The sequence below is a fragment of the Centropristis striata genome, chromosome 14 (assembly GCF_030273125.1).
Source record: "Centropristis striata isolate RG_2023a ecotype Rhode Island chromosome 14, C.striata_1.0, whole genome shotgun sequence".
In the NCBI taxonomy this organism is placed as follows: Eukaryota; Metazoa; Chordata; class Actinopteri; order Perciformes; family Serranidae; genus Centropristis; species Centropristis striata.
In genome coordinates, this window is record NC_081530.1 from 9721552 (window position 1) to 9734143 (window position 12592).

At 42.6% G+C, this 12592-nt stretch overlaps 1 protein-coding gene across 1 annotated transcript in view; it reads left to right on the forward strand.

Annotated features, from left to right (window-relative positions):
- arid1ab (AT-rich interactive domain 1Ab) overlaps positions 1-12592 on the forward strand; it is a 67200-nt gene that overhangs the window by 30832 nt on the left and 23776 nt on the right. Inside the window, exons 3-4 of the mRNA XM_059349413.1 lie at positions 76-798; positions 1821-1937. Of these exons, the coding sequence (XP_059205396.1) occupies positions 76-798; positions 1821-1937 (840 nt within the window). The remainder of the gene's footprint in view (positions 1-75; positions 799-1820; positions 1938-12592) is intronic.

Sequence of the window (12592 nt, forward strand, 5' to 3'; positions counted from 1 at the left end):
AAAATCGCTATATAAGTGCAGGTCCATTTACCATTTATTATGGATGCTGACCAATCTTTCTGTTTTCACATTCAGATGTCAGCGTATGGACAACAGGGGCCTGGTGGCTACAGCCAGCAGGGTCAGGGCTACTATGGCCAGCACGGCGCCCCCCCTCACCCAGGCCAGCAGCAGCAGCAGCAGCAGCAGCAGCAGCAACAGCAGCCACCGTACGCTGGTCAACCCCAGGGCAGCTCTGGACCCCCCTACCCCCAGCAGGGCCACCCTACACAGCCCTCTGGCCAACACGGGCAGCCTGGACCCCCCTACCAACAATCCCAAGGTCCCCATGGCCCACCTCCAGGTCAGCCTCCCTACAGCCAGTCCCCACAGTCTCAGCCAGGACAGCCAGCCTACGTCCCTCCCCAGCAGCAGCAGCCTCAACAGCAGCAGGGACCAGGTCCCCAAAGTCAGCAGGGCCCTCAGGGTCAGCCTGGCTACCAACAACCCCCTGGACCAGGGCAGCCACCACAGCAGCAAACCCCACAGCAGCAGCAAGGGCCCCCACAACAACAACAACAACAGCAACAACAGCAACAACAACAACAACAGCAACAGCAGCAACAGCAACAACCAGGAGGTCCACCTCCTCAAGCCCAGCAACCTCCAGGTCATGGCCAGCAGGGCCAACCATCACCTTACTCCCAGACACCCCCCCTGCAGCAGCAGCAACCACCACCACAACAACAACAACAGCAGCAGCAACAACAACAGCAGCAGCAGCAGTCACCATATCAGAGGTTCCCACCTCCACCACAGGTAATAACAACACACAGAGCTCTGTGGCCAGCTTCAGCTTTAATGTCATGCGTCAGGCCCGTTTGTGTTTCCTTTAGAGCCCAAACTATATGGGATTTGAGCTTGAAAATAGACCTGTTCTATTTGTATTGTGCACCAATCCAACTCTTAAAGAATATATTTCATCGATATGCATTAGTATACATTTTACATACAACTTAATACAGTGTCAATCTATGCTGGAAATGAAAATTGGAAAAAATTAACAAAAAGTACCTTTGCTGTACTTTATCGGTGCTGTGTACGACCCCGTTTCCATAAAAGTTGGGACATTGTAAAACATAAATAAAAACAGAATGCATAAAATTCTGTCTATATTTACAAAAAAACCCCAAAACAAATGTGTATCAGTTTGAACATTAATATATATTGTCTTTGTACAGTTAACAATTAAATATATGTAAGAAAAAAAGATGAGTAAATGTTTTAATTATCCCATCTTTCCTTGTCTCTGGGGTGTAAATGCAGTCCATGCCTTTTTGGTCATATTAGACTTTGGTGTTGTGTAATAGACAACTAAAATCATTATGCACCTTGTGCAAGTTTCCATATCATAGCTGGCCCAAAAATAGTGTGAATATCTGGAAGGCTTGTTATGTCAATTATAAGTACATTTTTTGATATTTGTCCAACTCTTTCATTACATCCATCAGAGAGAAATTTGCTGTTTAAATGAGCTTGTTAGTGAAAAAACAAAAAGATAAAATAAATACGAAGCCAAAAGCGACCGACTGATATAGCTGTAAAGTAAGCCATGACTTTTCCAGTGCCACGTCTCTCCTGTGGTGATCCAGACATACCAAACAGGAAGAATTCAAATCACAGTGGCTCATGGCACGCTACATTTCTACAGCCCAGTGGAGATCTGATATTTGTGTTGTATTGCTGTACATTGCAGAGAGCCACTAAGCGGGGGAGAAGTTTGATTTGGGATTATTTTCATGGAATCCATTGTGTTATCTCCTTCTTTCCCCCATAATCAGGAACTCTCCCAGGATTCATTTAGCTCCCAGTCCAGCGCTCCTCCTTCCAACCAGCCCATGGCTTCCAACAAGAGCAGTCAAGAAGACAGCATGCAGGCACGGCCCTCCAGTCTGCCGGTTAGTCTCCAGCTCTTTCTCTAACATCTGAATTGCTCTTTTTGTCACTGGGTTTTATTCACTGGCCTCCACAGGCACCAGCCATCTCTGTAGTTTGTCCTGTTAATATTGCATTTCTTAGCCTTCAGAAAATGGCAAAAATTCCAATAAAATCTGTAATTTCTAGAGCGTTTCTTGAACGTTTTCTTGATCATACCCAGATTAATTTAACTTGAAGACCACTGAAATTCTGGACCAATAGCGATGTTTAAAATATACATTTGCTCAATAGCTGATGCCAATTTGTTTTTGTTGATATTGTTACCTGTGCCAAGGAAGTCACATTTTCAGTTCGGTTGCTCTTTTTTCAGCAGGATTACAGAAGAGCTACTGGTTTTTATGAAACTTGGTGGAAGGGCATATAGCATGGGCCAAGGGAGAACCCATTTATTTTTGGAGAAGATGGGAATCACTGAGCGGATACACTGATTATTTTTCTCTTTCGTTAACAGTGTAAGATAGGACATGGCCTTGGCGGAGTCCACTCTCAGAGAGCCCTTCTAGTTGTTATTTTGTAGTTAGTTATTCTCCCTTTTTGTGGCAGGGAAACAAGTAATTCTTTCTAATTAAAAAATAACCAAACTCTTTCCTGTCCCTTAGACCTTCATTACACTGCCTTTGAATGAGCACAAAATCAATGATTAAAATTTATGAAAAAAAATTAAATTTAGCCTTCTTCTTTCACTTGAATAGGATTATTTCTTTTTCTTTTAATAGGTGCTTCAATAGCCTTTTTAAGTGTGATAGAACTACATCCTAAGTGAGCCGAATTTTCCACTACTTACATAGACAAAAACATGTTTCTAGTAAAAACAAATGAAATGAAAAAGCGATAATAAATGAAATAAAAAATCTAAAATGAAATTTATTTTAAAGAATAAACACAAAAAATAGATGGAACTATCTCACCTTCTGTGGCTTTAATACAGAATAAAATGTTTCCATTAAGCACAAACTTAGTCAGCTGTGTCAGCTTCTCAGACATGCGGCATCCTTTTCTGAAACTGATGATAAGAAGGAAGAAAAAAAATTCCCAGTACCTGATAATGACTTCTTAGTAAGATGCATGTTTTTCTTTACCAAGATACAAATCTCCAGCTTGTTGCAGCTCAGTTTATTTCTCTTCTCATCTAAAATGTGAGAAGCAGAGCTGAACAGTCAATATTAACTGAAAGCAAACTTGAAAACAAACCACATGTGCACACGACACCTGTTGCCTCTTACATCATGCCATAGTCACATCCACCGCTGGCTTCTTCTCTGAATGAGCAGCTTTGTTTGCTAACTACTGTTGTCCGACTGTCCATGAATAACAAACACGACCACAACAAAAACAAAATCCAAAAACCACAACGAATTCCATGTGCTTAATTAAGAATTCAGATGATTTAGAGATAATTTTAGTAAAGAAAGATGGCATTCAAGTTTGACATATTTACACAAAAAACGTAACATGCATGATAAATTCAATTAAATTTAAATTCATTAAAATGTTGATGTTTTTGTAGTTTATTGAAGTATTTACGTTTTATGGTATACTTTTATTTCATTCATTAAATTTCAGAGGGAAATATTTTACTTTTTCAGACCTACAATAATTTCGAAGCTTTAGCTCCTTTAGTTGACAGATTTAAAATATGAAATTACTTAATTATTGTAACATACAATGCAGATTGTGCTGATGACTGTCTTTCATTGTCTGATATTAATAGTTCTAACAATAAATAGTTAATAATTTTACTTTAGAGAGAGAATAAAAAAGAAGCAAGAGGCCCCCAAATCGCTAAATCCACCCCTGAAACACTAGTGTGAACAGAGCATTCTGAGTGAAGAAAATCTATATAAATTTGGGATCAATATTTCATTTTTGGACCCACTGTGTAATCGATTGACTACCAAACACTGCACCACCTTTTCAGAGAAATGTGATGGAGATTTTATGCTTTTCAGAATAATAACTATAGCGGGTATTGCATGGTTTACCAGAGAAGGGTCAATATGCCGTACTTTGGACTGTGGACACTGGTGGTTTCCCAGCTTTGTTTACCATTTCTGTTGACTTGTTAGGAGATACTGAAGTCTGCATGAACTTCTCCTATAATAAATGTTTTCAGTTGTTATATAGCAATGTTTTTGACCCAGTATCTCAATATTAACGGCCCTTATATTTGGTGTTTTAATGAGAGTAAAAAGCTTGATTCCTACTGCTATATATTTAAAAATTTCGACCTCTTCTCTGCTTCTGCTGACTTACAACACACACACACACACACACACACAACAACAAGCTAATGGCAAGAGTGAGTAAAGTGTGTTCAAGCGGGGAAGGTTTCTACTGACTTGTTAGGAAAAAAATTGTGAGAAGGGGAACAAACATTTCTGCCAGGAAAAGGATTGTTGAAAGTGAAGTAAATCTGGCTTCTGATAGCCCTCTGGCTAAGATAACGGTGAGAGAACCCCCTTCTCCCCCCCCCCCCACCTCGCTCCCCCCCCTCAACCTCCCTGTTAAAGAGGTGTCTCGCTGTAACACGTTGCAGTTTCCATGGCAGTGTTTATAGGTCAGACTGCGGAGCTAACCTCATTCTGGGCCTCAGGGAAGGAGAGTGAGAAATGAGATCATTAATGAGAGAGAATGAAAGTGAGAGAGCGAAGTCGGCGGCGAGGGGTGGGGGGGGGGGTGGGGGTGTGTGGGATTGAGGGAGTGCAAGCAAATAACTTCAAATAGTGTGAGTGATTGGTTGGAGTGGGAGATGCTGAGAGGGAGGGAGGGATGAGAGGCAGCGGCGTCTATGCCAGTGGGGGATGCCCTCAGGATGTGTTTCCCTCCTCTTTTATTTATTTCTCTTATTTATTTATACATCTCTCTGTGGGCCCAGCCATTGGCCGAGCAGGCCAAGCCAGGGCTATTTTTATTTATTTCCTTTCCACTTCTCGGGGATTCCCCATCGGTGCTTTGTGATTGGCTGAGAGAAGCGTTAATCTGGCTAAGGTAGAGATGAACTTCCCCTTCTTCCCTCGGCACCCCTGTGGAGTGCACATGACACTGTGCAGATTAAACCCTGCTAGCTGCGAGGATAACCCTGACAGCATGTGTCAAAACAGCTCCTACAGGTGTTATGACTCGATGTGCACCTGTACTATCTGCTCTACCTTGAAATTAAACTATTGTGATAACCACACTTGCACGGTACACAATTCTGATTTCTTTTTTTTTGATGGACTGAGGTGCTGCTAGTTGCTAAAGATAAAAAGGTAATGGTAAAAAGGGGATCCATGTCTTTGAAAGCCTCATTAAGCCTGTTGAACATCTCTTGGTGTACTCTGAATTTCAAGTATTGTCAGCTTTGTGGTGAAAACGGCTGAAAATTGTACCAAAGTAGAATTGTGTCAATTGGAATCTTTATGGCCGATTAAATACCTTAATATTGTTCCTTTGCTGATATGAAGGCAATTTAAACTAACTTACTATCCGAATCTCTAGGATCTGCACCCTACTGTGCATTTGAAGTAGAGTAGGGCTGGGCGATATATCAATTATAAAAAAACAAAACAACTATATGTTTTTAAATGTGATATGGAATTAGACCATAATGCATATATCGATATAGTTAAAAAAAATTCTGTCTTTATATATAAATGCTGCCCTTGCTACGGTTTGTCACATTTAGTTCTTTTGTAATGTTCGTTATTCTTTTCTCATGCAAGTATATTTATTTCAGAAAAAGATTCCGTATTTAATTTCATAGGCTATACTTAAGATATATATTTTTTATTTAAATGTGCACTTTAAAGAGCTTTGATTTTTTTTTAAAGGTACTCCTGTTATACAGTATTTATGGTCACTTAAATAAAAAGTTTCTATATGATATGTGACATTATTTTAACATAAAAAAGGTCAGTCCGGCTCAAAAAAATACTATATCGGCCACCATATCAGTTATTGACATTAGTCTCAAAAATCCCATATCAGTCTGGCTTTAATTTAGAGATGATCACTTTCACCTCGGGAGGTATCTGGATTTATATAGAATAGCTACTGCGGTGGAAATGATATTGCCAAATTTCTACTGGTGGACAGATTACTGCCATCACTGCTATGTACTGTCATTTTGTACCAACTGTACGGTGACGAAAAGCCAATATGAATAAAAGCTACATTTAAGAAAAAAATATCCCTGTGCAAGTGTGGACTAAGCCTTAGTCTTCTTAACATGTTTATAAGTATAGGTCATTCATAATGTTAATAATTTTTTACCTTTTTAACAAGCAATGTTCTTAAATGCACTTGTTCAATTTTTGTTAAGTTTTGTTTTTGAAAAGATAAATAGCTGATTAATTCAAGCTACAACCCCCCGCATCAAAAAAAAGTTGGGATGCTGTGTAAAAGTTGAATAAAGGGTCCATCAAATTGAGCCTTTTTTTTAAAATATATTTACAAAAAACAAATGTGAATCTGTTTGAACATCAAGTTAATTTTCTAGTATAGTATTCAGTTGAATATATGACAAAAACACGATGGGCAAATTATCACGTTTGTTCGTTCCAACTTTTTTGGAATCAGGAATGTAGGGTATTTAATAGTTTCACACATTGCTATTGGCACTGGTTTTTAAAAATACTTTAATAGTACCCAGCCCTGATTAACAGGTTTTTTTTTTAGCTTACCAGCAAGCTCGTTGGCAGGTAAGTGTATCACAAAAAACGGATTGATTCAGAGTAGTTGATCAGTGCATATTTGTGCACCTCTACTTATAAAGTAGTGTTGGGTAGTCTAATCTTAAATTAGCCAACTTAAGCAAAGAAGCATGTTTTCCAAATGAAAACACACCTGACAGGATGTGTGTGACAGATCTACACGTTTAATTTGATGAAAGAAAGGTGTTTATTTTGTAAACACCTGCAGTGATTTGTACAGACGCCTTTGTTTTAATCTGCCTTAGAACATGTTTGAATCCCGATCCAACAGCGGCTGAGAGGTAAGCGGCATTTAGCTACTTTAGTAGCTTTTGCACAGAGCCAGCCAGACATCACCTCATCCAGAGCACAGATGGGTCTGTTTGAGCCAGGTGCCTAAAAACCCAGCGTCTGTTAGGCCGCCGTTGAGGTGGGAATAAAGGAGTACAGGAGGCTCAGCGCCTGCTGGAAGGCGCAGGTAGGAAAGCAACAGTCAGCTTGAGAAAAGGGCTGTGGATAAGAGGTGGAAGAGGAGGAGGGAGGGGGAGAGGCAGCCATAGTGGAACTAGCTGAGCAGGTTGAGCTGGTTCCTGGCTCCAGGACACAAATGCACAGTTTTAACTGTTGAGTATTTACTGCGCTGTTGGTTCCTCGGAGCTGTCTTCATGGAGGCCTCTTTACATAGTAGTCATGTAAACGGTGCTAATCGAAAACAAAAATTACAGTGAGTACAGCACAATAACCAATACAACAAGAAATGAGTACTAATAACAAGAATCTCATTTCTCGGAAGGGAAATTAATTGCTAAGAGGAAGGAAAGAAAGACTGTTTTGTACTTTTCTCGATTAAATGCGTCACATTATTGACTTGGTCTATAATGAATAACCACAGTTACTGATTTAAGGGGCACTATGCCAATTTTATACATGAATGATTTCACCCATTGAGGAGTACTACACTGCTTGTGAAAATAATTGTCTTCTGTGGCTCTGGAGGGAGCTTTCAAACCTGATGATGTCATCAGGGTAATCTCAGTTTGGGATTGAGATTTGAAATTTTTAGTTAAAAGTCTGAAGGCGAGGAGTCTATAAGATGTGTGTATTTAGAGGCAAGGAAGGTGTTATAAAAGATACTATACATTTGGATTATGGGAGGTACAGGTTGCGCTTATCTCTATAAATGGATATTTTCATTTAAACGCAGATACATATTATTGAGTGTGACATATTGGCCTTTTTTAATATGCCACTCTAACAGTTTTGTTCATGATGAATAAAATATTTAGACAAGAAAAGAAAGGTACTTTATAACAAAAGCTTAAGTTTATCTGTGATTACAAGGTGCACCTGAATGCACCATGAAGTCCTTTGTTGACATAACTCCCGGTGGAAAAAGGTTCCACCCCGGTGACTTTGATGAAGCATGACAAATTCCTGTTGTTCCATGGTTGGTTTTTTTCCAACTTCAACATGTGGCCATGTTGGTGTCGCCTTTGGAACCCCAAAAATATTGACTGTTCCCAATTTAGAGGCTAAATTGTCGTCAGACTGATTGTAGCTTGAAGGGATTGTAGCAAAGCTACTAGCTTAGTTCTGGGCGGTAGAATCGTAGAATAGATAGTTCTGGAAAGCTAGCAGGGTCACCAATCTACAAGGTTTTTCTCATCAAAAACTATGTGTACACTAAAAGGTCACTCATTTCACAACCTGCTGTACCGGCTGCAGCTCGTAGTAAAATTACAGTCATTGTATACTTGCTTATTCAAGAAACTGGAATTGGTTACTGATATGACCGAGGACCACTGTTTTGAGGTGGAATGGGTGACCTTTTAGTGTACACATAGTTTGGTGGAGTAAACCTCGTCATTTCTTGACCCTGCCAGCTTGCCCAAACTATCTATTCTACAATCAGAATTGGCCAGAACTGACACCGGAGCTCAGAGAGTAAGCTAATAGCTTTCCATCCACTACACTACTGGCAAGTATTTCATACAACTTAATGTCCAAAATCCTGAATAGCACTTAACTCATGCTAAGCCCCGGCTGCTTGAATTTTCACTATTTTTCTTTTCTAACTTGACATTGGAAGTGTGATATTAATTCGCTTAAGTACTCCTTTATTGACCCAACTAGCCATTAACATTCAGTGCTGCTCAGCTTTTTGGGCCCGACCTTCTCTGTCATGTTTCAAATAAATATTTTTCATGTTAGCAGTGGTATTGCTCAATCTACAAATGGATATAATTAATCCAGTATCTTTATTTAGGTAAGCAAATTATAATATCCTTTGTGGTATGAAAGCTCCTTGCAGCAATCCAACCTACGTACCTCCTACCTGCCCACCTCCTCCATCGTGGCTCCAGCAGAGGCAAAGCAGGCTGTCACTGCCCTGCGTTCATTCTCCCTGGAAGTGACATTTCCTTTTCGTGTCAACCCATGGGAATGTGAATAACTACCAGACCACCACCAACTTCCCTCCCTCCCACCTTTCTCCCCCTTCCCTTTAAAAAAAAAAAAAAACCCTCTTTCCCAGGTCTTTTGTACACCCTTTCTCCACTGTGGGGCTAATCCCACTCAGAACCGCCCACTGGTTGTGATGCTCCTCTTTTCTAATGTGTCTGAATGTGCTCCAGACTTGAGAGGAAGGTCACATGTTGGTCACACAATCACGCTTAAGTTTGTTTTTCCGTCCTCCATCCTTCTGTTTGTCTCGTCTTTCAAAATAAGAGGTTACATCTGGAGGAGTTTGATCTTTAAGGACACATCAAGGGTTTATGTTGTCCACTTTAATTGTATCAGGGATGAATATTTACATTTAAACAATGTTGTAATGGAGTAGATGGACTCAGTCCCTTTTTTTGCCTACTTTAAAGTATAATATAGGATACAAAAGGCCTCTATGTTGAGTATTTTTAATTATGACTTTTGTTGGTTTTGGGCCTAGTTTTCCTACCTTTAACTGTCTATCAGGACCCCACCCTCGCCTGGATAAAGTCTCATCCAGTGCATTTGCAGAGCTCAGGGACCACCCACATCACAACAACAGACCCCCCCTCCCTTAATGACCTTTAATGTTATGTGCCAAGCCTCCTGATCTGGAACCGAGGGATCTTCCAGTCTTGGTGCTGATCAACTGTGAGTCCCCACCACCCACCCCTACCCTCCTGCAATCCCCGTTCCCTGCTCAGCCCAGCCCAGCTCTGCTCTCCTGCTGCAGCTAAGCTTGTTTTTGCGACATAGCTCTGGAGCAATCAGCCTGACAAGGCCGGCCCACTTTTTTTTTCTCTCTCCTCTCCTACCCAGCCCAACCCCCTCTGTGCCTTCCTCAATATTACACTCTTGGTTTTTTTTTTGCTGCATTTCTCTCTGTTTTTATATATTTATATTTCACTCTCTGCCTCTCTCTCGTTCCTCTTTCTGTCTATATTCTCGTTTTCTCTTTCCCTCGCCTGCGCCCTCCTCCTCCTCCTCCACCGCCTCCTCCTCGTTCTCTCTCTTCTCTCAGTAAATCAGCTTTCATAACGCTGTGCAGCGCAGCCTTGTTTTGCGAGGCTCTGACGCTGACGGTATTCAGAGTCCGGGGCCAGTTTCCTGTTGCTATTCTGGGGCCCTTGCTTCCTGTGTGTACATGTCTTATTCAGATTCCAGGGTGCCTCTCGCTCGCTCTCACTCCCCCCTCCCTCCTTCTCTCCCCAGCTCGTCTGTTTCTCTCCCCTCCTCCCTCTCTGTCTCACCCCTTTTCTTTTCCTCTATGTGATTTTTAATTAATGTACTTGAGAAAATTCAATCTGCTGACAAAGTGTGTTGTTTTGCGTTTGCTTCAGTGAATTGTTTCTCAGCCTGCTAAAAACCCGAGCCCTGTTTTGCTCTTGTGAGCTCGTACACACACACACACACACACGCACACACACACACACACACACACACACACACACACACAGAGAACACTCTCCCTCTCCCTTTTTGCGCTCGCTGCTCGCTCACACACACGCGCTCACACTTGCACACACACACACACACACACACACGCTCTCTCCCATGCCCCTCCCCTCTGCCTCCATTTCTGCTGGGCTGAGCTAGTTTTGCAGCACAAAGACTGTGGCTGACTGCAGCACTGTCTGTCCTCTGCTCTCTCCTGCTCTCGCTGGAACAAGCTGCTGAGCCTGGATGGATGAAACTGGCCTCACAATGAAATTAACTCTCACTCTATGAAATAACCTCTATATTATTCCCCCCCACCACCACCACCAGCACTTCCACCACCAATCTCCCCAGTTAATTCTCTGCTGGTGTCGGTTGCTTTGGTAGCGCCCCCTAGACGCTCAATGTGTGACAGTAGGAGGGGAGGGGCGTTGCTGCTGCTGCTGCTCTGGAAAGCAGGCAGACTGGCTGTAGGGGTCTAGAGACTCTCCACCCCACCAAAAAAAAAAAAAAAACCCACCTCAACCCCCGAGCCCCTCCAGCACCTCCCCGTATCCCAGCACCCCTCACCTCGGGCTGGGCAGCTGCCTGCCTCACTTGGGCATCTGTGCGCTGCCCTGGGACTCCCTGCTACTATTGTGATCTCTACAAAAGGGCCCCCCACGCACACACCATCTCTCCATTATTCACAGCAATCAGAGCCCCCCCCCCCCCCCCTCCCTCTCCCTTCATCTACTCTGTGTTAGCTACACACAGCCTGCTGCAGTGTTTGTGTGCCTTGCACACCCCCTTTTTTGTTACCCCCACAGAGAAGCTCAATTAGGCAAATGTGGAGCGTTTAAAAAAAAACTCCCTACGTATTGATTAAGATTCATACTTGGCCTTTATTTTCTTTTTTCCCCACTGCAAGCCTTTATCACGCAGGAATGTTAAAGCAGAACAGTATTGATCACTGTCAAATGATTGTATTTTTTTAGCAGACTCTTTTTCTCAATTATGCCGGTTCACTCTTTCATCTCGTACTTTTTTTTGGTCTCTGTTATTATCCTTCCCACGTGGCTGCTGGTGATGAAGTAGCAGTGTAATGGTGATCTCTGGGGAGCTGGAGGTAGCTCGTGCGAGGAGGAAGTAGACATTGTGTCTGTGGCACTGATACTCCAGACGAGATGTGTAACCCCAGCAGGGTGCTCCTGGGCTCTGGTGTCACCCTACTATCTACATTTGTTGTTTGCTTACATCTTAGAGAAATGATAACAAACATGTTAATTTCAACCACTGACTAGTTTCGGAGCCATCTGCTCAGCGCCTCTTATCTCTACCATTGTGCGGATTGGGTCATAGTTGCTTGGTGCACCTATAGGTGGCTCTAACACTGTATAGAGAGTTTCTCGTCAGCCTGTGCTGTATGTGAAGCCCTGTAATGGCTGCTGCTGCTGCTGCTGTATGAGGCAGGGGCCTGCCTTGCTTCTCCTCCTTTCTCCAGTTCTTCCCTCATAGTGGGATGGGAGTGCCCCCTTATGGTTGAGCTCAGCCCTGCAAACCTCGAGCCGGGGCTGCAGCTGCCTCTCTCCAAGCCACTGGTGGACTTCCTAGAAGCTCCTCACAGCTCCTGGACACAGGTGGGACCCTCGGTACGGGCGGCCGAGGCAATGGCAACACCCACCTGTCCGTCGTCTCGTTCAACACCTGAACGCTTCCTGTCGGAGTCCTTACAGGTGGTTTTGTGGACTAAACGGGCTAGATTTAATTTTCTCTGAGCGCCTACAGTCTTTCTGTCATGTGCGTGTGTGCAGATAGAAGCGCTCTGATCGTGGTGTGGGGATATTATGCTTCTGGGCTCAGTTAAGTCAAGTCAGCATGTTCAGAGGCTGAGCTGGGAGAAAGAAGAGAAAGCCCATTAGAAACTGTGCAGAGAAAATTTCCCTTGATCCTACGCTTTTAAAGGGAAGAGATGACTTTTCCCATGACCCTGTTTGGATATCAAAAGCCCACTTCTGCCCTGGATGAGTGGCCGATGAGCG